The 27,541-nt window shown below is 25.5% G+C and overlaps 1 protein-coding gene across 1 annotated transcript; it reads right to left on the bottom strand.

Moving 5' to 3' along the window:
- Window positions 1–1,451: 1,451 nt before the first annotated feature.
- On the bottom strand, window positions 1,452–24,541 carry LOC145834202 (echinoderm microtubule-associated protein-like 2). Its single transcript, XM_082941578.1, has 20 exons — window positions 24,418–24,541; window positions 22,434–22,589; window positions 17,724–17,895; window positions 15,180–15,251; window positions 14,553–14,714; window positions 11,852–12,004; window positions 9,485–9,554; window positions 9,308–9,337; window positions 8,701–8,805; window positions 8,493–8,588; window positions 7,724–7,858; window positions 6,443–6,571; window positions 6,228–6,350; window positions 4,939–5,067; window positions 3,921–4,043; window positions 3,450–3,621; window positions 2,825–3,004; window positions 2,501–2,596; window positions 2,218–2,348; window positions 1,452–1,683 (listed from the first exon to the last, which is right to left on the bottom strand). The coding sequence occupies exons 1-20, from the start codon at window positions 24,467–24,469 to the stop codon at window positions 1,558–1,560; spliced, it is 2,412 nt and encodes an 803-aa protein (XP_082797704.1). The 5' UTR covers window positions 24,470–24,541; the 3' UTR covers window positions 1,452–1,557.
- Window positions 24,542–27,541: the final 3,000 nt, after the last annotated feature.

Below are 27,541 nucleotides of genomic sequence, written 5' to 3'. Positions count from 1 at the left end.
GTTTCAATATACAAAAATTGTACTAAAAAGTATTATTTTTTCCTTAAAAAATACAACTAAACAGTTTTCAAGTTTATCTTTATTTTTTGTGCCAGTAAACCAAAATTTTTGCGCATTCTACGCATCTATAAGTGCGCATCATGAAGACTACTTCTCTTTACTACAAAAAATCATCAATTTTTTAAAAAACCTTCACATATTACAAAATCAACTTTGTTATAATCATAACGTTTAAGTAGTAAATTTTTTAAAGATGTAGCTTTACTTTTTGACTTTTATTTATTTCATTGTAAAGATTAACTGAAGTTTTGACTCCCTTTAAAAAACAAATCCTATATTTAAACTAAACTAAGTTCTTCTTTTTATAAAAGTAATTGTACTGCTTAAACGTATTATTAATAAATGAAAACACGCAAAACTTTTAATTCTAGTCTGACATTTCTGATTTAGACTCACATTTTTCTCCTTTTGTTTTTTTTCATGTTCTCCTTTGGTAGTCAACGCCCAGTTGGGCTATAACTAGTCTAACTGGGTAAGAATAAAAGATAGAAGCTTTTAATAAACTAAGATTTTTTATATTTGATGCTATTTTAGTTATTTAAAATCGAATATCTTATAAGTCTTATTAAAAAACCTTTACAGGCACGCCTAACATTTTATTTCTATTATGCTAACCTATTCTTGAATTAAAAAAAAAAACTACGGCAAAACTGATACACTCGATTTATAATCCACTATCACTGAAAGATATTCTCACATCTTTGCAATTAGTCCCTGAATGAGGCATTTGTTAAGTAGATTAATGGTAAAAATAAAACACCTGTACTGTAACTCAATTCTAAATAAATGTGCAACTTGAAACTTTTTCTTTAAGGAATATTTCAGGAAAACTATTTTATTATAACTACTACCATAAATTGAAACGGCACAACTCAAACTAATTTTAGCTATGATCTTTCGAAAAATAGTTAAAATATTCTCATACAAACTAATTGAAGTAAAAAGACAACACAAATTATTTACTGCAAAAGAGTTATCATAAATAAATGTCTATAAATGAAAATCAGGTTTGAAAAAACTTTGGTGAAAAGAGTAATTTTTATTTAATTAATCTTTTATACTCCCCAGCAATCCTATCTCTGTACAAACTCTCAACTTTTAGTTTTTTTAACGCTGATTTTGCAACATTTTTCTCTTCGAAGATATTTAACGACCAAAAATTAGCAATATGTATAAGCAGAACGTCTCTGAACAACGATTCAATTTATCTTTATATTATATGATAAAACTATAGGTTTTTTATTTATTTTTAATTTACTATTGTAACAAAAGGTGTTCTCAAAGTAATAAACATATTTATAAAAAAGTACTTTTCACTTAAAAATGTTTAAGTAACTCTTTATGGTGATTTAAATTTAAAAGTTATTATTTAAAACAAAACAAACTAGAATCCTTATATTTTATTAATTGATAAACTTAAATAAACTATCAATTATTAATAACATCAAAAAAAAAACCAGCGATGATACAAAAAAAAAATTATAAATTGTTAAAGCATTAAACAAGTTTCCACTGCATTACGCTGCAATCTTGGCCTCCAGTAGAAACTACACCCAAGTCTTCATTGAGAAACTGAACATTTGTCACGTGACTGCAATGTGCAGTTGCTGATTGGTTAACACTCTGAAAAAATTAATAACTATTTAGCTTGTGCTTTATTTGAGATTTAGAGAGCTTTAGATTTAGACAATACAAAAATAGGTTTTTTATAAAAAGAAAACTTGATGGGCATTTCTTTTTTTGGTTAATTTCAAAAAAGTAAAGAAGAACTTTTTGCATACATTAGCATACAATTTTAAATAGTAATAATTAACTGAGAAAATTTTAACTAATTTTGTGAAACTTGTAAATAAAATTAATAAATAAACTATATAAGTTGTTTATTTATTATATATTCTCAACAAAGTGTATTTTACCTATATTATTGACTAATGAACAGAATATGAATTATTTAATTATCTTTCTAATTATTATAACAATAATTCTAAGCAGGATTTCTTGGAAAAAACTAAAAATAAGTAAACTTTAGATATTAAAAAACAAATGAGATAATAATTTTATGTTTACTGTTAAAAAATAATTATAAAAGAAAAATATTACAAGACTTAATTAAACATTTTAACAATTTAAAATGAAAAAAATAAAAATAAAAACTACCTGTGGTTGAACAACAGGATATTTAAAAAGATGAACTTTTCCAAAATCGTCGCCACTGCACAACATTTGATTATCACGTGACCTGCTGCAGTAGTTTATATCAGTTCCATCCGCCCCTTCCGGCCATATTCCTACACAGAAGAACAAAGTGTTAATAAACAACATCAGCCAAAAAACATTTAATCTACATTTGAAAACTAATATATTGTAAATAGTTGAGGATTTTAAAAGATATCGATAAATACAATTTGATTAAACCAAATATAATTTAAAAAATACTTACCAATTACATTGAAGCCAAGAGTGCAAGTTTGTGTATGCCATTGGATGTTTCTCAATGAGGATGCGGATGTTATTTGCTTACAGTTGGATGAGTCCCCTGCAAAACACAACTATTACAGTCGAGTTTAAAAATATGAGAAACAAGTCAGTCTTAAATTTTTGTTAGTGCAAGTATAAAGCGTATCGTAGTTAAATAAAATAAAACGAGCTGTTTCGGTATGAATTTAATATAAGAAAAAAAAAAGTCAGTTTTTGAATTTTTTTTTTTAAGTCAAAAATAGAACTATTAATAATAATTGGGGTAGGAACAAAAAAAATAACTAACAAGCAAGAACTTCATAGTCGCCACTATTCGATAGTATAGTTGAGGAATCGGAAGACCAATCTAAATGGGTAACATAGCTAGAATGCCCGCTACACTTTCCCACTTTCAACACAACACCTTCCTCATATTTGTACAAGTATATGCAATTATCATGACTTCCAACAGATATGTACTTACCATCTATAGTTAAGAGAATTATTATTTATTCTGTATGATTTACAGCATTTGTAACCATTTTATGTATAAACTTCTTAAACAGAAAACTGTAGTTAAGATATGTTGAAGAAGAAAATAAAAGCAATGTTGGCTTTACACTTACGGAGCTTTTAATTTGATCTTTCATTAACAAGCCATGTAATAAAACTTGTAGAAAAAGAAGGCTAACTTTTTACAAAGATTAACTATCAAATGTTTAGAGTTATTTTCAAGTTTGAATTGTAGAAGCATAAAGAACTCGATGCAACGTAATAAAAGTTTATTTATTTTTTAAATAGCAACCTAGCTTTATAAGCATGATACATAACTACTTAACAACACTAAATTAATATTCGACAAACTTTTAAACTAATTTAAAACGGCAAAATAAGAACTAAAACTTTTTGAAATAAATCAAACAAAAAATTACCAGGTGAAAACTTGATGATATCATGCTGTTCGTTACCATCCTGCTGCTGAGTTATGACGTCGAAACTACCATCAGTAACGTCAGCTAACAACCATTTGCCATTCTTCATAGCAACTAGCAGCTTATCTTCAGTAGGGTGCATACCAATTGATTGAATTGCCTCATCCATTTGCTGTTTTTCGTGTATAACTTTTATCTTAAATAAAACTGATAAAACTAAATAAGATACAATGACAACATAAACTTATAAGGTTGAAAATATATTTTGTAATGTGAAGAATGTGTGTGAAAACATATACTTTACTTTAAAACTCAATACTTGAATATACCCTGTAAATTATTAAACTTTAGCTCATAGTCTTTTTTTTTTTCACTTATCATACTAAAACTTTTTTTTAATTATAAGTTATTTTATAAAAAATAAGTAAAAAAACTTTCGAATTTTATAAATTAAACTATGCTAAACAATACCTTTAACCATACAACTTTGTGAGCTTCTGAATCGAAGTAAAACAGTTGTTTATCATAGCCGGCTGTAAAAAATCCACCATTGCGAGGACTACATTCCAAACCCCACAATTCCTCATTATGACTCTGTATTTTTGAATCAATAAAGATAACAGTTAATAAAATTATATAAATAATTATTTTGCAATACACTTATAAAACATGTATCTGAAAACCAAACACTTTCATATGATTTATACAAATAAAAACATAATACATTTATAATACCATTCATATCTATAAGTTAATTCAACTTCTCATGAAATCAACCAAAGCGTTTTAGTTTTGATTCTCTAATGACCGTCACCTTTATTTTTTATTTCTAGAACTTTATTTATAACGGGATAAATTTGTTTGATGCCTTTTTTGAGAGTAAGCATCGTAATATATTCTTTTATTCAAAATTTTGAACAGTTGATTATTTCTTACTTTTTAATAATAGTAGTTAAACTCCTTTAAAATAGTTTCTAATATTCTACTTGTGGTTGTGAAAATACTTCTTACCCAACTTAATCAATTATGTTAAAGTGAATGGAAAAATTAATACTAAACTAATGACCATTGAAATAATATAAATTAATACAATAATAACAAAAATAATAATAATTAAGTAAGATTACTAAAGTATGTAAAGTTTTGTATTAGTTTCATAAACCTTTATAAACAACTTGAAAACTAAAAAAAGATTTGCTGAATATTATAAGTTTCAATGCTACTCTTTAAATTTTAAATTATCTTGAGCGAGCAGTGGTAACTTTTATTTAAAGATTGTAAATATAAATTCAGTTTTATCACAAAACTTCAAATATTTTAAGAAATTAGTTGATTTATATATCAGAAAAAATTACAGGACCAGTATAAAAATTTTAAACCAACAGTGCGCCATTAGTTAGTAGTTTTTAGTACATACTTTTAATTTTATTTAAAGCTGTTGACCTTTTTTAATGGTATTAAAGAGTTAAGAAGAAAAATTCTCATTTACTTGAACTATTGCATTAAAAGTTTCACCATCTTCAATACTACCCATTAATATTGTGTTTTTTCTTGTACCAACGTAGACAGTTGAATCAGTTGGAGAAAATGCAACAACCCGACAAGGGTGTTCTGTTATCTAAAAAATAAATATAAACTTTATATATAATACTATATGTGTTATAATTAAAAAAAATTGGTAATATTTTTTAGCTTTGACCAAGTTTACTTATAAAAATTAAAATGCTAAATTTGTTTTAAACAATTTGTAAACCAACAAAGTTATAAGCATTCTAAAGCTAATTTATAGGTATTCTCTGTACTATTGCAACTAACTTATATGGCTAAATAACAAATATTTTGTTAAATTATTAACAATAGCTTGAAATTTATAGTTTTCCAAAAAACAAAAAAGTTTATGCAAGTACTTCATCAAATTAATATATGGTACATAAAACTAACTCTAATATATCGAATATTCGAATAGTCAACGATTTTGAGCATTAAAAAACGTTTCACTAATTAATAACTAGCTCGTAAAATGTATTAATTTTCAAAAACTTTTTACACAAGCTAGGGATTGAAAATATAAATTATTGATGAACTTCCTAAAACAACTAATTCTAAATTTGTACTGTCCATTTTTAAAATATTAATTATTAAAGTAACTGATTTTACTATGCGAAGGCAAAGCCTTACTAAATAAGTTCATGTTAATTTTGAAATACCGCTAACAAATTTTAACAAAATATAAAGGAACATATTACAATCATCATATATATATGTCACTATAACCAAATACTCACCACTCTATAACTAAATTTACCAATGATTGTTAAACTAAAACGTCTAAACCATCACAAAATAAATCAAACAATTGCGAAACTTTCAAAATAAAACGTCACTTACAGACGATAAAAATAATATAAACAAAGTTTGCTTTTAAGGCGTATTTAGTAAAATAAAAAAACTATTTAGTAAGACACTAAAATCGAAACTAAATCAAAAGTCAAAATAAAATTAGATTGATATCCTGATATTCTTTAAAAATCAATCAAAGTTTTGATCAATATGTAAATTAGATCATATATAGTTAAAATAAATATTTCATACTAATAAGCATATGAAAGATAAAAAATTATAAGTAAAAACCAAACGTAAAACAATAAAATTACTAAAGAAGGAATTAAAGTCTTAAGTATTTTAAAACTTCAATTTTAATTCGAAGTACTTGAAAAACGTAATTAATGTAACACATTTACGAATAAACGTTTTTTTCTCTCAAATAAAACAACTCACTTGTTTTTCTGCAATTGAAATTAAGTTTTCATCAAACTTTTTCAAAAACCCATCTTTACCAGTTGAGATGAAACTGCCATCTTGCATAGACTTCATACCAAAAACAGGCCCAGAGTGAATTTTCTGTTTGTTTATCAGTTTATTTGAAGTTTAGTTGAAATAAAAAATAACAAACAAAATTCAATGCTGTAGTGATGCAATAAAAAACAATTAACCTGTACTACTTGCTTAATAGTTCTTGAATTCACGCACCAAACTTGAACATTTCCATTATTATCACCAGTGAGCAATTCTCCATTTGGTCTAAATGCAGCGCATAAAACAAATTTTGGCTTTTCATTTTTCTGTTGAATATAAAGTTATTGTGGATGTTTTTGCATCACTAGAAAAAATTTAACAAGTTAAGCACGAATCGTTTTTACAAAGAAATTAATTAATGTACTTTTTCTATATACAATATATATAGTTGTATTACAATCCTAATTTAATGTTACCAAAATTGATTTAGATTAGAATACACCAAACAACAGCACAGAAATTTCACAGAGTATAAAAAACTGCTTATATATACTTATTTTAAATGAAACAGCTAGTGAATGAAGTTAATTAATTTTGTTCCTTATAAGTTATGTTGTACTTAATTAAGTTTATTCATAATCATAATTTATCATTTATAATTATAAAGAATTTAAGTAAATTTTTTTAGTTCAAAAACAATTTAAAAAATTACTAGCTTTTAAATTAAAAACTATAATACAGTATCAGTAGCTTTTTCAAAAAAGGTATTTTTTCAAGTTATGAAACTAGTGTGCTAAAAGTTGAAACAAAAAAAAAGCTTTACTTAACATAAATTAAAATAGCTTCTAAAAAAAGGTATTATTTAAGGCGGTATAATAACTTACCTAACAAATTATAAATAAATACAAAGACTTATTTTACAAAACCTAAATTGTAAAAACTAATAATTGTCCATATCAATTAATTAATAAACAAAAATTAAATAGTTTTACATATAACCATGTACAAAATATTTTGATGTTTGAAATTAATATTTTTAGAAACAATGATGAACAAGTGGTTTTTATAACTTTAAATTCAATTAACAGTAGAATATTTTTGAATAAAGTATTTATGCTATACATGTTACAGCAGTGAACACAAATGTTTTCGATAAAAATCAATATTGCTTATTTCAACTAAAAAAATGTTAAAACTCACAAGCTATAAAAGAGAACACCTCAAAAAAAGCTTTCTATTAGTCAAGTAAAGAGTTCAAATATTTAACTTGAAGTTTAAACTTTAGTTTTGAGTGTCAACTTATATCCTTTTTTATGTGACAATTTAATTATACTTTATGATATAGTACACAAATGACTTGTTTTAAAAAAATAAAAAAATATTTTATTAAGTCATACATTATGATAACTTTATAAAACTATATACATAACAGATTAATAACCAATGAGCATCTATTACAAAACTAAAAACCAGATAACCTCGAAAAGGCCGGTTTTTTTGTTTAGTTTTTCATCACGTATGGTCCAAAATGAAACGTGACTCTTGCCGCAAGTGACGATACTCGTGCTGTCATTTGGGTTGAATTCAGCAACAAACACTGGATCTTTTGATGACTGAGGGGAATAAGTATGAAAAATTAAAATAATGTGAAACAAGATAATAACAAATACATACAAAAAACTCAAGAGTTAAAAATAATATTTTGCAGCTTTAAATTATATTGTTCATTCACAATTTTTAAAACAACCTGTAAGGATCTAATAATATTTATAAACTTGAAAAAGTATTAATTATTAGATTTAACTTAAAGTATATATAAGAATATAAAATAAAAACAATACTTGACTTCGATATGTCATAACATACATCTTGTTTGTTTTGAGGAGCTAAAATCTTTAAAAAAATTATTTTCTTTGCTCATAATAAATCAAACTAGAGTTTTAGTATAAGTTATTATATTCGTTAATAATTTCAAATTCAAAAAATAAGGTATCAATATTTACACCATGACCTTAAAAACTAAATTTGGCTTAAATGTAAACTGTATGCTTTTTATTATACTTAAGCTTTTAATTGTTTTTATAAAATATGTAGTATAATACTTAAATTTCTGTTCTCGAGTAAACCGAATTTTATTGATTATAATTCAAATTAAAGTTTTTTAATATGGAAAATCACTTCTTGCATAGTAATATATTTGTTTTATAAAAAAAAAGCAGGCAAGATGTAATAATACACCATTAAAACCTTTTGCTCAGTAATTTTTTTCTCTTTGTTCCACAGCCATACAGACAAAACATGGTCATTTGACTCATCTACAGCAGCTAAATGTTTACCTCCATCCTATTTAAAATTTTATTAACATTACTTGTTTGAAAAAAAAACGTTTAATCATTTTTCCATTCATTATCAGTTTTAGTTATTTATAGAATTCCTATTAAGTGAAAATACTCACAGATACCGAAAAAGATATGCAAGCCACTGAACGATTAAATCCTGTAAGAATGTGAAGAGTTTGCAAAGACGAGACGCTCCAAATATGAATGGCTGGTATGCGAGGCTAAATTTAAACTTTAATTTTGTATATAGATGTTTATTTATCTTTAAAACAAAAACTAAAGTATTAACTTAAAAATTCTATAAGAATGGTTAAAACTTTTACAAGAATTGCTTTAAATTAGTTTTAAGTAAATAAAAGCACTTAATAAATAAACACAACTTAAATAAAACACGCAAACACAATGAGGTTGTATTATACTATTCAATGTTTAACTGTTGTTTAAGCCTTGCCTACTAATATAAGAGCTTGTTTGAGTGTGTAAATAATAACGACGCTTATTCTATTAAACACAAGATATTAAGGATATTGAAAAGCTTGAAACAGAAAAACAAACGATAAGTTTATTATAAAGCATTCAATGTAAAACAATAAAAAAATAGTTCCTATTTTAGTAAAAATTAAAAACCATGCGCTATTTACTACTAACTAAATGTTTATCCTTTATGATATAATAAAAAAAACTTTACAGTTTACCGTTTATGTAAAATTATGAAAAAAATACCTTTATTGGTGAAGAGCTTCCTTTGTATTCCTGATTAAAATTTAAAAAAGTCACACTAAATGATAAAACATAAAAATAAATTAAAGCCAAAAAAAAAATAGTTAAATCAACTTAAAGAGAGAACTAAAAAATTGAACATTATGCAAAAAAAACACAAGATTTTTATTCCAAACTTACTCTGCCATCAAGTTCTAATCCAGCAACTTGTCCACTAGCTACAATACTTTGATCAGGATGAACTGCCAAACTGTAAATAAAATTATTTGAAAAATGCTTACTAAATGACTAAATATTTTTAACACTGAAAATAAAATAAAAATAAAAAATGTTTACAAAAAATATATTTTTAAAGTTCTGAAAATAAGCGACAAAACAAGATGTGAAAACTGTTTGAATGAGCGTTTTTTTTAACACATTTAATGACAGAAGTTTACAGTAGAGTGTTTAAAATTGCTTTTTAATAGTGCATCGACTTAGCTTATACTATAGTCAAGAATAACATTATTTTCAGTTTTTAAAATTTATTGAAAATAACTTTTTTCAAGATAATAAACATAAAATTACAATTAAAACCTTTTAATTTTTAAAGCAATAATTGCTTTTTAAACATAATCTTTCAACATAAAGCTTAAAAGTACTCAAGTGATTTGTAAGTATATAATATACGGGTAAGCAACACTCTGCTCATTAAATAAATTTATCCTGACTTACTTTTTAACTACAAAAACTGTATCGACTAAATAAATTGAAAAAAAAACAGCTTAATAAAAACTTACAAGTATAGTAAATATTTAGTCTTAAGTAAACTAAGACGCTATTTCATGATTATGTATTATAGTTTTGTGTAATAAAAAAATATTTTCAGTATAAGTTAACAAAATAAAAACGACCAGCGAAAGTATATTTATTTAAATCCAGCCGGTTGTGTATAAAGGGCTGCTGCATCTAGCCCGTCAACTAAAGAGATTGCGTATCCTTAATTTTATATTTTGAGATCCCAATAGGTTGATTATGGAATAATCAACTAAAATGTTGAAAAAACAATATTTCATATTAAATCCATCTTCTCCTACAGTTTTAAACATTCTCAGTCAATGCTAATAAAAAATAAACTTGATGTGGATATACAGTTGTTTCTTATTTAATTTGAGTAAAAAATTGTTGAAATTTACAAAAATATAATAGTATTTTACTTTCAGAGTTTTAATCATAAAATTAGATTTTTTCATTTATTTTTTAAATCTACATAACGTTATTTTACAGCTATGCAAAGAAATTTTTTAGAAAATTTCAGATCAATATTATAAAATGAAGGAGATAAATATTTAATGAAATTTGTAAACTTTTGAGAATATTGGTCAGGATTATCTTTCTCTTAATATGCTTTTAATGGATACTTTTTTTAAAACTGATTATATCTCAACAGTTAACAACAGTTTTTATACTCCTTACACTTTGCATGCAGTTTAATTTTACTCTAAGCTTTAAAACAGGGTTTCCCAACCAATGGTACGAGGCAGCATTCCAGGGGGTGCGAGATGGCTTTTCAATTTTTTTTGATAAGTAAGTCGATTTTTCTTTAAGTTGGGCGACTGTGCAATGAAGACGTTTTCAAGACTTTGTGAAAAGCGCTAAGTATGCTCATCCCATTCGCGATGACTTACTTTACGAGTCTGGATTTAGTACTATTTTGTCAATCAAAACCAAATATATAAATTGCTTGAATGCACAGGCATACATGCGAATTGCTATCAGCAACAAAGTGCCACGTTTTAAGAAACTGTTGTGCAATAAACAGCAACAAAAGAGTCATTAAATTTAAGTGGATTTTAATTTTAATTCTTAATTTTTAAATAAAACATTGCATAAAAAAATTAAATTTTTGTTATGTACCTGGTGAGTGTTTGCCAAACGACTTGTCGTTAGGGGTTTTTTCATTGAAGATATAGAATTAGTTTTTTTTTTTCATTAGTCAAAAATAAAAATTTTGTTTTTTTGTTTAAAGATAGATAATTTTTATTTTGTTTGTTTAAAAGGTTAAAAACTTTTTTAAAGTTAATCTAGAGACAGGACAGGTAGAATAACAAGTGATGAGCTCAAAACTCACTTGCTCGACCTTCAGAAAACATTTATTGTTGCAGAGGGGAGAGTGAGTTCTGATGTTTTCTACCTTAGAAAAAAAATAAAGTAATAAAACTTGTTTGAATGCAGTTTGTTTTATTTTTTGTTTTCATATATTTAATTTTTGTTATTGTAGTACACCATCAAAAAAAAACTGATATACAAACCTTCATCGTTCTCTTTCAAATTATTCTAAAATAAATCATTGCATGTACTGCATGGGGTGCAAGAAGAAGTTAAAATATCTTAGGGGTGCGGGGCATCAAAAAGGTTGGGAACCGCTGCTCTAAAATAATAACCAAAAACTAGCCTGGGTGAATAAACTTTGTCAGAATATAAACTTAGCCAGAATTAACTGAGGAACTTTGTTGTTGTGATAAAAACTGATAAAATATTACTTAAAACGATAGAAACATTTCTAACCTTTTTACATCATCGTTGTGCATATTGTAGTGACGTTGAGTATGATTTTTTACGTTGTATAGTACAACTACAGCTGCAGCAAAATAAACGATTTCATCTGTACTTTTAATGACATGTATATTAGACCTGCAATCTTTTCCTCGGTATCCATATCTAGCAAAAATTTAGTGTAGGTTAGTAATTTTACTTTTGTGTCGAACTGTAATGCTATTAAGTAATTGTAAACATACAAATCTTTGAAACAGTATTCTTCATGTTTTAGGATAAAAATCGCCAAAGTAAAACTCAATTGCTTAATACGTCTTAGTCACATATAGTAGAAAAAAATTCATTAATTTATCACAAATCATAAGCAGACGTTTATTATGTTTTAGTTAAATCCTAATTAAAATATAGAATAAAAATATATAAATTACATTTCGTTTTATAAAGAAATTTATAAAAAGTTTAAAAAGTTTAGGTTAATAAAAACTATTGTGAAAAAGTTGTATTTTAAATTAAAGATATTTTTTATTAAGAAAAAAATAAAAGGATATTTTATGTATTTTGATAACTACTACCAAATATCAAAAGGTAATTACAATAGAATGCTACTGAAGATAATAAGAGAAGAGTATAAGATATGCGATAATAGCATAATTGACGAAATAAACACAGAATCATTAGAAATTGCTAAAAAGCTTAAGCTAGATGATTAAATAAGCATCCTCCCATTGAAACAATGTTACATTACCCTGAAAGACCATAAGAAAGACTTCAACAGCAAAATGCAAGCAAGACTAATAAATCCAACAGCGTCAGAAACTGGAATTATTAGTAGGAGAATAATCGACAATATAAACAAACAAATACGAAGCTGAAAAGAATTTAATCAATGGATAAGCTCTGACGAGGTCCCAACCTGGTTCAAAATTTAGAAAAAGGTAAATATAAACTGCTTAAATTCGACAGCATCAATTTTCATCCTAGCACCAGTGAAAGCCTCATTTGAAAAGTATTAATTATTGGACAACTATATGAGAAAATAGAAGATCATGAAATCAAAATTATAATGAATGCAACAAAATCCGTACTTTACCATTATGAGCAAATTTGGATAAAATCAAACAATAATAACATGAGTAAACTATTTGACGTAATTATGGAAGGAAAGCACGATGCTTTAGTAGTAGATAGTAGGTTTATACATACTAGATGGTATAAAAATAAACTAAATAGAATAAAAGTCGGTATTTGTAAAGATGATGGGCTTATAGCAATTGAAAAAAAAAGTGGACCAGAGATTACAAAAATCAAGAAGAAAATGCACGAATATGCAAACGAAACAGAAATTAATATCGAATTAGAAAACCCAGCATATGAAATAAATTACCTAGATCTAAACCTAAACTCAAAAAATGGTACATTCCATCCATACAGAAAGCCAAACAACGAAATCAAATGTATTGATGTCAACTCAAACAACCCTCAGACAATTGGAGATACCAAGTATGATTCAAAAAAAGGACCAACAAAAACTCAAGCAATAAAATATTATTCGAATCATCTAAGACACGTATACAATAAAGCACTAAAAAGAAGTGGATACAACCATGAGATTAAATACATCGATAAAAATATTATAACAACCAAAAAAGGTGAAAATATAAAATTAAAAGTAATGTGGTTGAATCCGCCATATGACAAGGCAAATAAAAAACAAAAATAGGAATAAACTTCATCAAAATAATAAACAAACATTTTGGTGAAAAGAGTAAAATGAAGAAAATCATCAACAAAAATAATGTAAAGATCAGCTACTCCTACATGATTAACAATAAAAATATAATAAAATGTCTTAACTCTAAGATCTTCTAAACCAATAAAGATAAAAATAGATTTAAAAAGTGCAACTGCAGAAAAAAAACACGAATGTCAATTAAAAAATAATGAATGTAGAAATAAAAATGTAGTTTACGAAGCAAAAATATAGTTTAACAATGACAACAAAGTATATATAGGACTTAAAGAAAACGAAATAAAAAAAAGAATAGCAGTGCATAAGACAACATTTAAGATTGACCCAGATCAAAAGAACTATCTAAAATATAAGAACTCAACCGAACTATCTAAAGAAATCCACAAAGTGAAACAAAAAAAAACAAGAATATTAGATCCTTTGAAGAAAAATCAAACAAATCCAAAAAACCAGACAAGGAAAAGACAAATGCAAACTATGTATAACAGAGGCCCTAACAATTTTAGAGGAGAAAAGGAACTGTGTCAACAGAAAAAACACCTGTAGACATAAAGCATAATACCTGCTTAAAAACTGGAAAAAAAGTAAGCAAAGTGCTCTAAATAATTTGTAATGTATGCTGTACTTATTTTTATGTATTTGTACCAAAAATTTATTTTTGTTTTTTTATAATGTCTTTTCCGATAAAGATTTCATAAACTAAGGTTTTACCATCGAAAATTTGTTTAAGTAATCTACTTATACATAATTAACCAAAAGCAAACAAATTTATTAACTTAAAAACAACGTCCAATTAGTTTGAATTTTCAATATAAGTATAGCCATATGTAGTGATTTTGCAAGTTTATTTTGACTGAAAAGCACTAGTAGTGATACCACTGCGAAACTCTTGTTTTAAAATAAACTTAAAATCACTGAACTTTGATAATAATACTTTAACAATTATAACGTAGAAAAACTAACACCCAATCTAGCTGTAGTTTTTTATCAGGCATCTGAGAAGGTGTGTCCAAACTATAATTAGCTACATCATCTGGTTTGTGCAACACAACGGGACGACCTTTCAAATACATTTTGACTGTTCCATCAATTTCGCTATAAACTGGACCACCCTTTCCTATTATGCTAAAAGAACAAGATTATTATAATAGTTAAATTATGTCCTAACAAACTAAGCAGTAAAAGATTGTACAAACGAAACATTTTATTTGTATCATTAGAGTATTTTAAAAAGTTATACTTATTTCAGATGTATAACTAAGTGAAGTATTTATAACTTCTTATCAATGAGCTATTTCTTAAGGGTATTTTAACTGCTACTACTACTACTATAAAATTTTTATTAGCTAATAATATAAACACAAAATTTATTTTAATTAAAACTGTAAACATTTGAATTATATCAAAAGTTTGAGAAAATATACTTATTAAATTATATCATCTTAAAAAAGAAAATAAAAATGAAACGGTCATCTTAAAAGAATAAAAACTTGTTTTAACTAATAGAAATATTTGTGGAAATTATCTTAAAATTTAAAAAAAAAAACAGCATCTACATAAAACTTTTCAAAAAATCTAAATTGAGTTAACCTTGATCTACGTTTATTTCGGCTTTGATTATCTCCACCAGCTTGGTTAATTGATAAACTAGACGAGGATCGTCTAAAAATTAAATTAATTATGCATTAAGTAAGTTCACAAAACTTTTTAATTCTCAAACTAAAAATTTTAGTACTGAAAAAAAAGAAAGTATTTCTGTTAAGTCGTTTTTTCAAACTAAGATATAATGTAAATAAAAAACAAGAATGCTGCTCATCTAAGAAAATAACGTAGTCAAGAGTCTCAAAAACTTAAAAATGTTATAACTAACTATATGTAATATCTACGTCGTTAGCTAAAGTATTTAGTAGTAATACTTTATTATAAAGGTTTTTAAAGTTTATTATACATATTTTGTCGTCCAGCTTTTACAAACATATTAAAAATTTTGCTTTTCTAGTTTAAAAAATATTCAAAAACTTCAGAATTTAAGTAAGCATGCAGTTATCATTATCAATTATGTTATTACCAATAACACAGGAGTTGCCTTGTTTATAGGCTTCAATGTCCGGGAGACCTGGATAACCACTATATAGGAGAAACAGAGCGACAACTGTTTATCAGAATTTAAGTTCACAATTAACCAACAAATAGCAAGCATTTTCCACATTAAACAATAAGAATTTTGTCAAAACTATGATAACATTTATAATTATTTTGCTATAATTAAATTTGGTAAAAAGCGAAGTACTTTATTTAGCAGTTGAAGCAATCATGATTAAGAAATTTAAACCGAAAATTAATTATCAATTATGTCCTGACAAAGGATCTAGAATTAAGTTTATGTTTTTAATAGTCAAATTTTATTCTAATTATATTTTTCTTAGTTGTTTTAAATTTTATTAGTTTTTATTATCAATTAAATATTGATTATATCTTAAATTTACTTGTACTTTTGTCTAATAAACTAATTTTGTGTGTATTTAGTTTGTTTTGAAAAGAAAATTACTTAAACTTTGAAAGTATTTATCAAATAAACTTGTTACATAAAAAAGTGAATTTAATTTCAATTAATTGATATCTAAAATCGCTAAACATCTTTACTTAAAAAAAACTTTTACATACCACCTAAGAAGTAAAAACATAAAGAAGTACTATAACATTAATGACTACATATAATCTAAGCCAGGGTTTCCCAAAACAGTCCACACGGCCCCCTTGAAGGCAATATTGCCAAAATTTGAAACTTAGACTAGATATTCTGGAGTTCATGATGAATCGCAAAAAAAAAAGTCTTAGTTCAGATTTTAGAGAAATTTTATTGGAGGACGCCATTGTTTTTTTAATTTCCTCAAAGGGGGCCTTAAGTTTGGGAACCCTGATCTAAGACAATTATTTAAATTTCTGCATAATGGTTAAACAGTTAAACTATCAAAAAACACTTAAATAATTTATGTTATATTATAGCTTAGCAGTGTCTATCATCAATGTTGCCTTTCTTTGAGGCAAAAAAGACAGCCTTAAAGACAAAGAACAAGCTTGAGTAAATCAACCCAGTATAAATTAGCCTGAGTTTTGGAAGAAAAAAAAGTTTTTATGAGCGAAAAACCAGAAAAAACACTGTTGGTCTAGCTTAACTATTAAAAATAAAAGAAAATTAATATAACAACTTGATAAAAAACGATTAAAAGTACAAAGTATAAAAAACAGCCTGCAATTTGAAAAAAAAATCGAAATTAGCCTAAATTTTAGAAAAATAATTAAACACGCCTAAGTCAGTCTGAATTAAAATATAAATAGCCTGAGTTAACAAAAAAAATTACTAGCCCGAGTGTGTGGCAACCCCTTATAATGCTTTGTTTTCAATGTTAAGCTGAAAAATAGTCTAAATTATTTTAATAATTTAGTACTTAATTAGATTACAGCTTACATGAGTGAGCAGATCCTTCAAAATATAAATTTTAGAACACAAATTAATCAGATATTTTGTAGTCAATTAAACCTAAGAACAAATTATTCAAACTAAATGACTAAATTGAACAAAGCATCCATAATTCTTAAATCAATTTAAAAAATATATATATTGTTGCAGAAGCATTTTATTAACTATAAAAAAACAAAAACAATAGGCATCAGATACGTTTAAAATTACATATTAAGTACGAAAATTTCAAATTTAACATCAAATAAAATATATTTAAGTTTGCAAAGAACATACTATTCTTAATAAAACAAATCAGTGTGTACATAAAAATAATGAAATATTTTCTGCTTTCTTTATAAAACATATATTAGTTTTACAAAAAGGCTCAGTCTATTGGTATGTAAGCAAATTCGGATTAGTTATTTTAATTAATTAGTTTATTAAAGCAGTTCTGTAAACGCTCAGTTGTAACGAACATAGTTATAAAACGCCCAATTCATTGTCACAATTATCCATTATTAATTTTATCATTTCTATTCAAAAACTTACTTATAGAAAAATTACTTAAAACTTTATTAAACACTTCAAAATTTTAATAAAACTGTATGGTAATGTTATATAAAAGCCTACTTCCCTTAAAACACTAACACAAGAAAAATAATTTTCAAAACCTCAAATTACGGCCAGAGCTAGAAACATCAGAGCTTCGAGAAACAGTACGCGGTCTGGATGTTGAAGGACGTTGCTTTACACTTTTTGAAGGAAGAGTAGGTTTTTTAAAGTTGTCAAAACTTTTCCTACTTGGTTCAAATTTAGATGGTAATGGCTTAAAGGGAGGTCTACCTAAAACAAAATAGACTTGTTATTAAATCTGATTAAAATTAGTTTCAAAATAGAAAAATGTTTTAACTATTATTTTGATCAGACAAATAAACTTTTTTTGTCATTTTAGTTTATTTAGTGTAAGAATGTTAAGCTTATAGGGGGCGGGGGGGGAAGGGAAATACATTTTTTTAGTTTTATTTTTTACATAAATAACTAAGATACCAGTTACGTTTTACAGTTTGTTAGAATTTAAAATAGCTTTTGGGACATAAGTTATCCAAGTGTAAGAGTTTCAAAGGTTCCTTATAGAAGACACCAAGCAAGTAGCTAAGTACATTTCTGAAAATCTGCAACAAGGTTATTTTTGCAAAAAAAAACAGACTCTTTTTGATAAAAGTATTAACCATACTCTGAAGCAGTTTTAGTGTAGTTAGGTGTTAACAAATAAGATACAATTGGAACTTTTTGATATAAAATCTTATGGATTTGAAATATTTTATCAGTTAAAAGCTTTTCTTCAAAATAATCTACAAAAGTCTAAAGATTTTATGAAATGAGAGAACAAAAATTAAATAATACAAAGAAAGACACATGTTGTTTAAATATTATCTCATTGAGAATTGAAATTTCTTGCAAAATATACCTCAACTTTGTGTTACACAAAATTACACAAAAATCCTTTTTTAAATTAGAGTAATCAAAGACAGTTTTGAAACAACTTGACAATTCAAAATGATTGTGGGTAGGGCTCCAAAAAGAATCAACAAAAAAGATAAATTTTCCAATAGAGACAAATAACATTATAAACAGTAGGATTTTAATTTTCAAAGTTTGATCAAAAAATTTTAATAAATTTTTATCTATACATAAATATCAGAAAAAGTACACAACAATACAAATAGCTTTAAACATTTGAAAAATTTCTTAACTTTTAAAAACAAAATGAAACAACTCATCAATTTGAAATTTTGATTTTAAAAGCTTCTTTTTTTTGTGTTTGAGAAAATTTTGTTTGGTTAGTATTTGAAATTTCGTTTCAAAGATTAAGTAATTGTTTTGATTTAAATATAGTTACTAGTTCGATTGATTTTATTTTTTGTTCAAACATTTTTTTAAGCCTCAAAACTATTTTAATATTGTAGTTTTTTAAGTTAAAAAACTCTATTAAATTAAAATGTAAATTTATTACTGAGTATTTCTTTTATTTTACATCAAAATACTAAACATTTATTATTTTGTCTAAAAATAGCAAAAGTTTTAGAAAATGTTCAAGAATTGTTAAATGTGTGATGTGAAGTATAAATAGTATTAAGTCTTACTTAATTTTTTGAGAATAGAAATATGAGTTTTTTGTATTTATTTAAAGTGAAAATTTCAATAGGTGTACATAAGTAACAATACATAATCATAGGGGGTTAAGGAGAAACATTAACTGTCTTTAATATAGTTATCTATCATACTCCAACATTAGAATTATTTTTAAAGTTTTATCATAACTTTGTACTTTAATATAAAATATAATGATATTTGAAGTAATTTAAATTCATGGTTGCCACTGATCAAGCTGAGAAAAATTTCCTGACTTTTCCTGACTTTTTACCAAAATTTTCCTGACTTTTCTAAATCAAACTCTTAAATTAAACTTATTCTGAAATACATAATCTAACACTTGAAACTATACAAAGCTTTCAATCTTATTTTAATACAGGTTAAAAACAACAGTTTTTTGCTGAATTGTATCATCAAACTTCCAGTACATCACTTAAACCATCTGTGTATGATTGATGTTTGTAATAAACAGCTCTATCAGCAAAATACTTGTATTATTACCTTATAAACACAGCTTGTCTGAAAAAAGACACAATTTTTTAGCATTTCCTAGCATAAATGTATCTAGATAAACAAACGACATATAAGGAACTTTTACAATCAAAACCTTGAATTAATAACGAACTTTCACAACTAAAATCTTAAAACAATAACAAATTTTTACAGTTGAAATTTTAAAACAATAAAGAACACAATTTTTTAGAATTTCCTAGCATAAATGTATCTAAATAAACGAAACGACATATAAGGAACTTTTACAATTAACACCATAAATCAATAAGGAACTTTCACAACTCAAACCTTAAAACAATAACGAACTTTTACAGTTAAAACATTAAAATAAAAAAGAATTTAATCAAATACTGTTTTTTTAAATGTATGTACTAAAATTTATTTTCTCCGTTTGTTTATCAACTCTTCAACCTCTTCATCTAATGAAGATATGGTTTCCTTCATCTGAACTGCATTCCGCTTCATTTTCTTGGCATTAAAAATCGTTTGCCTCATTTTATTTAAATCGCTCTCATCTGCTGCCCCTACACTTGTTGAAGAGAATCTTTTCTAAAAATCAAGCCACAACTTGTGGGCTTCATTTCTTTTCTTTTGGCACTCATTTATTTTTACTTTCATTTATAAAATATTTCCTCTTACGATTTAGTATAAAATTTGTAACAAATAAATATACTCTTATTTACTTTAAAAACTTAAGTTACTCTACAAAAAATACAAATAATAAGTAAACTTAATCTTGGCATATACCTCTCTTATAACTTATTTTATAAATTTAAACAACTTTGAAAAAATTATAAAGAAGTAAAGTATACACATTAACTTGTTACATAAAATACTAAACTAACAACTTAGTTATAAAAACTCAATTATTTACTTAAACAAATAACACTTTGATTCTAAAAAAATGCTAGATAAACTTTTGTGTATATATCACAGTTTCACTATGGAAGTGTCCTTGCTTCATATCATTAATACTAAAAAGCTTACAAAATCTGCTTGTTCAAGTAGGGTACTTGTTCAAATGTTGATAGAAATTTTTTGCAGTTTTGTAAAGGATATTTTACTAATTTATACCAGATGAAGGCATTGGAAATAAAACTAAATATATTTGTAAATTTCTAGGAAAATTTTGATTTTTTTTTTCTGACTTTAAAGGACTTTTAATCAATTTTTACCATTTGAAGTCTTTGGAAAACAAGGAGTTTTGTAAATTTAAACTGACAAAATCTGACTTTTTTTTAAATTTTATCAAATTTCCTGACTTTTCCTGACTTTTTTTCAAAACCCCCCATTTTTTCCTGACTTTTCCTGACTTTTGTCATTTTTTAAAATTTTTCCTGACTTTTCCTGATCTCCTGACTTTTCCTGACCGAGTGGCAACCCTGTAAATTGCTCTGTATCACTATGACACCATCACATGTTGCCCTTGATTTTCTATTTTTGCAACTTTTTTCAACTTGCTATGTCCCTAAAAGGCACAAACTAATACAAAAAAAAAACTTTTTCACTAAAAATCTATCTTCTCCTATAACTTTTGAGCATTCTTTTTTAAACTTTCTCAGTCTAGTTGTTATAAAATTCAAAAAAAAAATGAATTTTCAAATTTTGATTTATTTTCAAAAATACACAAAAAAAAGGTAATGTTTTTTTTTTAATCATAAATAATTATTTTGAAATGTTGTTTGTCAGATTTTGTTAATATTGCAAGAAAATCTTCTTAAAAAGTTGAGGTTTTTTGCTCAAAAATAAAACGAAGAAGATTTTGGTAGAATTCTAAATTGAAGAGAAAGTTGACTATTAAAAGTAAGAGGTCCAAAGGTTTGTAAAATTAAGCTTTTACAAAATGACTATATCTCAAAAGATAGTTTAAGTCTTATATTTTTTGCAAACTGACTTAAATTTTATACTTTAAGCTTTTATTTGTGAACCAACCCTAACTTTTGAACCTTTGAAAAAAATTTGGACCCTATCTATATCGTTACACTTGTAAAACTTTAATAAACTTTAAATTAAAGTAGTGAGTATTAATATTATGGAAAAGTTAGATTTACTTTCATTCAATTTAAGCATAAAAACTTGAGACTAACCAATACAAACATTATATTTTGGTTTTACTACAGAATTAATAGTACATTAAAATTCCATTATTAAACTGTAAAACATTTATTATGCTTAGTGACAAAATATTTAGACTCTTATTAAAAAACATCAATAGCATATATTTAATATGTAGTAACCTAGTTATTATTAAAAAAATTTTAGATGAAGTGTTAATTGACATATTCTAAATGTTATAAAAAGATATATAACTTTAAGTCATAAAATATAAAAACAACTATCTTCAATATAAAATTTTGTATTAGGTTAAAAATATTAGGTTAATTATTTTTCAGTAACTAGTTTAGATTAAACACCTAGAATAAACTAAACTTTAAGGCCATAAGAGGGATCCAACTTTTTTTTTTAATAAGTTTAAAATTTATATGAAAGCTATAATTATACACTGTAAGATATTTTTCACATAAAATAAAAATTGAGACATCATCAGTTGTGTAAAAAGTTTCCGGTACAAAGATAGAGGCAAAATTTTTAATGTTACTTATATTTAAAAATTATTAACAATTGTATAAAAACTAGCTTAAAAGTTTTAAATACAACAAAAAAATTGTACTATAAAAAAATTATTCCAAAAAACTTTAGCATAAAACTTTAACCTTTTTGACTTTTAACCAAGTTGTTAGTTTTCTTTGAACTTAACTCAACCAACTCAGTAATTTTTCTTTCCAGGTCATTTACTTGGCTTCTCAATCCTAAAATTTCCTGGTCTTGTCTGTTGACTTTTGCCTCAAGAACAGAGATACGTTCATTTTCTGTATATTATAATAATAAATTGACATTTCTTATGTAGGTACTTAACATGTATATTTTAATTTCCCTCTACTATTATAATCATAAAACTTACATAAATAAAAAAGAGAAGTTGCTTTACTGGATGGCCACTGTTTTTTTTCTGTTTTTTTTAATTCCTTTTAAGTTTTATTATTTTATTCTAGTTTTTTATATTAGAAGTTTTTTGACTACTTTGAGATACAATAAAAAACTTATAAAATGGTGTTTTTAATAGGTAATAGCAATGAAACTGTATTACTACATGAAATTCATCTCAATTTATTCAAATCTTTTTAATCAAGTTCTTGAAATTCTTAATCATAGTCATAAAATTGTTTTAAATCCTGATACAACCATAAACAGTCTTTCTTGATACTTAGTTTTGTTCAAAATTTTAGTTTTTTCCAATAGTTTTTTCAAATAATTTTAGTTATACATTCTTTTTAGGATTTTAGGATATGGTTACTCTCATTCAAGTATTATATAAAAATTTATGTAATTGCATAAAACATTTGTAAATTAAATTTTAACAAACATTTATTCTGGCCATCATCAACAAAGTTAAGATGTTTGTGCCATCAAAAATAAATAATAAGATTCACTACTTGACCAACAACAACAGCATCCAAGACAAAAACAAAACTGGTCATAGGTTGTCTCGGATGATGTTGTTGTTGTTGGTTGTGTAGTGAAGTTCATTATCTATTATATAACAAGTTTTCAAAAATTTTTATAAAAACACTATTTTAGCTAAAACAACTTTTTTAATTAAAAGTTGTTAACATTTTTATATTTCAAACACAGTAAAAATTAGTTAATTCATATTTTTAAAGAAGTATACTGGTATATTGTTAAAAAAACCATTTAGTTGGGTAAATATAATTTTTTTTTACAGCCTTGCTAAAATTTCTACTTTATAAACTTAAAATTCTTAATCCATTTTTTTTTTTTTTTATTTAATAAAATTTAATCATTTAGATGTAAATTAATTAATAGATTGGTACAAATTTAATTACATAGGGTGTAAATCACTTTTTTCACAATTTGATCTTATTTTATAGAAATTTAACTAAGCTACAAAATGCTTTTTGCATGTTTAAAAAATTCAAAATAATTTTTTAGATAGATATAGCAGGTCCAAGTTGGAGGTAACAATAGGTTCCTTGTTGGAGGCACAGACTAAAACAGCAAAAAAAGACTGTTTAACTCAAAATTTATTTTCTCTTAAGTTTTTTGAGACAACTACCTGAAACTTTCAGGAAATGTTCCTTGCAATTAATAGAAAATTCTGTCTGAATATTTTTTTTTAAATTTTGTAATGACAGAATTTATTTTGCAAGGAACATTTCCTGAAAGTTTGATGTAGTTATATCAAAAAACGTAGGAGAAGATAGATTATGTTAAGTGATTTCTAGTTATTTGCTGTTTTAGTTTGGGCCTCCCATAAGGAACCTATTGTAATCTCCTACTTTGACCAGCTATATCTCAAAAGTTATTTGAGTTTTTAAAATCTGTAAAAAGCAACTTGTAGCTTAATTATAATTCAATAGAATAAAACTAAATTGTGAAAAAAGTGATTTACTCCCCTATGCCCTTAACTAACTTAAATTAGTATAAATCATTAAAAATAGTTTTTAATTAACAAATTTTAGTAAAACTAAAAAAATATTTTGTAGCATTCTTCCAATTTTAAATTTTTATAGGTTCCAAACATTCCTTTTTAGTAATTAGTACAAACAGTTCAAATTTAAAATACAAAACAAATTTATTACAAATTAAAGGCTACAGTTTAAAATTTTCTTAATTTACCTGTTTCAATTTTTTCTCTTTCATTTGTACAGCGTTCTTCTTCATTATCCATTTTAGATAGTCAAGCAGCAGAAAATATTAATAATATTTAGGAAATGTTACTCACATGTGGTGAGTATTAATCACTATGCTTATTTTAAACTGGCAAAATAAGGTTTAAAGATTTTTTACATTATGTTAATTTGTTTATTTTATTTTAAAAAATAGTAGCGCAAAACATATGTCAAACTATTTAATTATTTGAAATAATTTTATAATTATGTATAGGGGTTGTCAAAAATATGCACGAAGAGACACTTTTATACCGCGCGAAGGGTTACTTTTGAATTAAGACACTTTTACACGGGTTGAAAATTGTCTTATTTTGTTTTTTTTTTAGTTAATTTTATTTTTACTATAACTTTCACCCCTAAACCTTACCCTTAGTAGCATTTTTTTTTACTCTCGTGTAAAAACAACCAAATGACACTTTGTGCAAAAAAGTTTTCGTGCATATTTAAATGATCCACATATAATATAATTTATACACGTTGTATACCATAAACGAGTTAGAATATAATATAGATCCAAATCGTGGCTTGATAACAAGAAAACACAGTGTTAAGGAAAATTTTATTAATCCAGAAAGTAAACAAAATTACTGTAAGTTTGACTTGTATAAAAAGTACTAAATTAAATAAAAATTCATTTTGACAAACAAGAAAAATAAGTAGTTATCAAGCTAAAATTATATAAAAATAGGATAAATACTAAAAAATAGCAATAAAACAAATTTATATAGGTATACATAATAATAAATCCAAACATAACCGGATTTAAACAATTAAAAGTAGACTCAAATCCGGTAAATCCATAATTTTAGCTATTTAACTTAAAAACAAAAAATTCACAAGAGATTCAGAAGTTTTTAATTAAAAGCAAAAAGATTCAGGCACTTTTGCAGATAATTTTGAATTTTATACTAAACCTTGTGAAGTTTGTATAGCAGAGTCAAAATAAAAGGTCTTAGGCGATTTTATAGGAAGTTTTGAATTTTATGTTAGATATTCCGAAAAAAAAATAAATTTATACTAGACATCCCGACAAATTTTTAAAACTTACACTAAATGTTCTAGAGCTTGTGATGAAGAGCAAAAATGATCTTAGGAATTTTTGCGGGGAGTTTTAAAACTTACAGTAGATCTTCCTGTTTTTTGTTCTAAGTCACCAGAATAAAGACGTGCAGTCGAAGTGAATGTTCCTTCTGGATTTAAAACCAGATGGTATCACAACTCAAAAACTGTTTGCACAGTTGCAACGAGAAAAATTAAGTTACTCATGGGATTATAATGTTTGGTAGTAACACTGACCGTTACAAATTTTCCACAGCAGCTGCAGCAGAAAACTGCTTGAGACTGTTAAATGATGAAAAGTTTAAATTCTAATTGAAATTTTTTTTTAACGTATGTCTGAAGTAAATTTTCTGTATAATATAATGCAAAACACTAATTTAACTGTGCAAAAACTTAAAGAACATGTGAAAAAATTTGAAGATACTGTTAATAGAGTTCGTAATTCAAGCACTACAGATCATGCAAAAATAGGCCTCTCTTCTACCGCAAAATAAGTTTTTAACAGTGTAAGGGTAAACGTTGCAGAAAGATTCAATTTTTCAGGACACTTAAGAATATCCCAGTTGTTTTAAGATAATTTGTATTTCTATTATTAAAAATGTTTTCACTGTGGCCTTATCCAAGCAGCGAACAGTTTGTATTTTGTTGTAGGTTGTAAAAAGCTATAAAACCAATTAATGGTTTTTCAACCAAAAGAATTAGTTATAATTAATATCTAAAATCAATCTAATTATAAGTTTTACAACCGACTATAAATTCACAAAAGTGAAATAATAAAAACACTGTTGTACATCAAAAAAACAAAGATTTATATCAGCCTAAAACCTAAAACTGTAAAACTTAGTAACTATATATATGTGTTTATATGAAACTAAAAAGACATTTTAAATTTTACAGAGAATAAAAACGTATTTACGATTAGGTCGGTCTAGATTAAACTTCTTAAGTGTTATTTCTATTGGACGAGACTTGATTGAAAACTGGAGTGGTTTTAAAAGTAATATATGAACTTATTTATAAACAAAAAAGTAAAATTTGCGCACCCCCTAACAAAATTACCACGCTACGCCACTGATAGTGAGTAAAAATAACCGTATTACGTTCAGTTAAGTTTATTTGAATATGACACTGTTTCACTGCAAAAAGCAGATTATCAGGTACGAAAAAAAAGAAAATATTTAGAGCCCGGGGTTGGCAGGCATTTGGTAGTCGCGGGCTGCAGTTGTAGTTTTAGCTCTTCATTTTAAAACTCAGAATGTCAAGTGTAAGTTTCAAAATTTACTATTATGTAAACTTATGTGATATTTACAAGTTCACCGCAGTTAGAACCTTTCATTGACCGCATCCCATTTGAAAATTTTACCCTTCGTGGGTTTCTAGTACGCCGACCCTCCTTTGGATTTTTGTTTATTTGTATCTGATTATCAATTGTGGTCAAAAAAATTCATTGAACATTAATTTTGTTATACAAACACTATAGCTTTTTAATTTTTTAAATCTACCTTACTTTCGATGTACAATAGAAATATAGAATTTTTCTTTAAGTATTTTATTTTTAATTTTCTATTCTGTTCCTCGACAATAAATTCTATTTCAGTTAGAATGTAACAGTTTACTTATCAATTTACGTATAATTAAATACAAATATTTCGTTCTATTTTTTTTATCAGTTGCTAAATACAATTTGTTTGTTAAGACCATGGAGGATTTAGTTTTTAGACAAAAATAAACATTGGCTTATATTTGAAAACTTAAACTACTTCTGTAAGTATTCTTCAGTTAATATATAAACTTCAATTAACTTTTGAGATTTAGTCAATTTTATTTCAATATAAACAAAAAAAAAAAGATATTTTTTTACTGATATTCTACGAGTTTTAAAAACTCCATAAAGTTATACCTTCTTATACATTTTCTGAAAAATTTACATCAATTCTTCAAAAAATGCTTCTTTTAAAACTTCTTTTTTATCTTAAATTCAAAATAAAATCTAAAGTACCATAAGTAGTTTT

Source organism: Thalia democratica, chromosome 4, assembly GCF_965202585.1.
Source record: "Thalia democratica chromosome 4, ktThaDemo2.hap1.1, whole genome shotgun sequence".
NCBI lineage: Eukaryota > Metazoa > Chordata > Thaliacea > Salpida > Salpidae > Thalia > Thalia democratica.
This window is presented reverse-complemented; position numbering and strand designations above follow the sequence as displayed.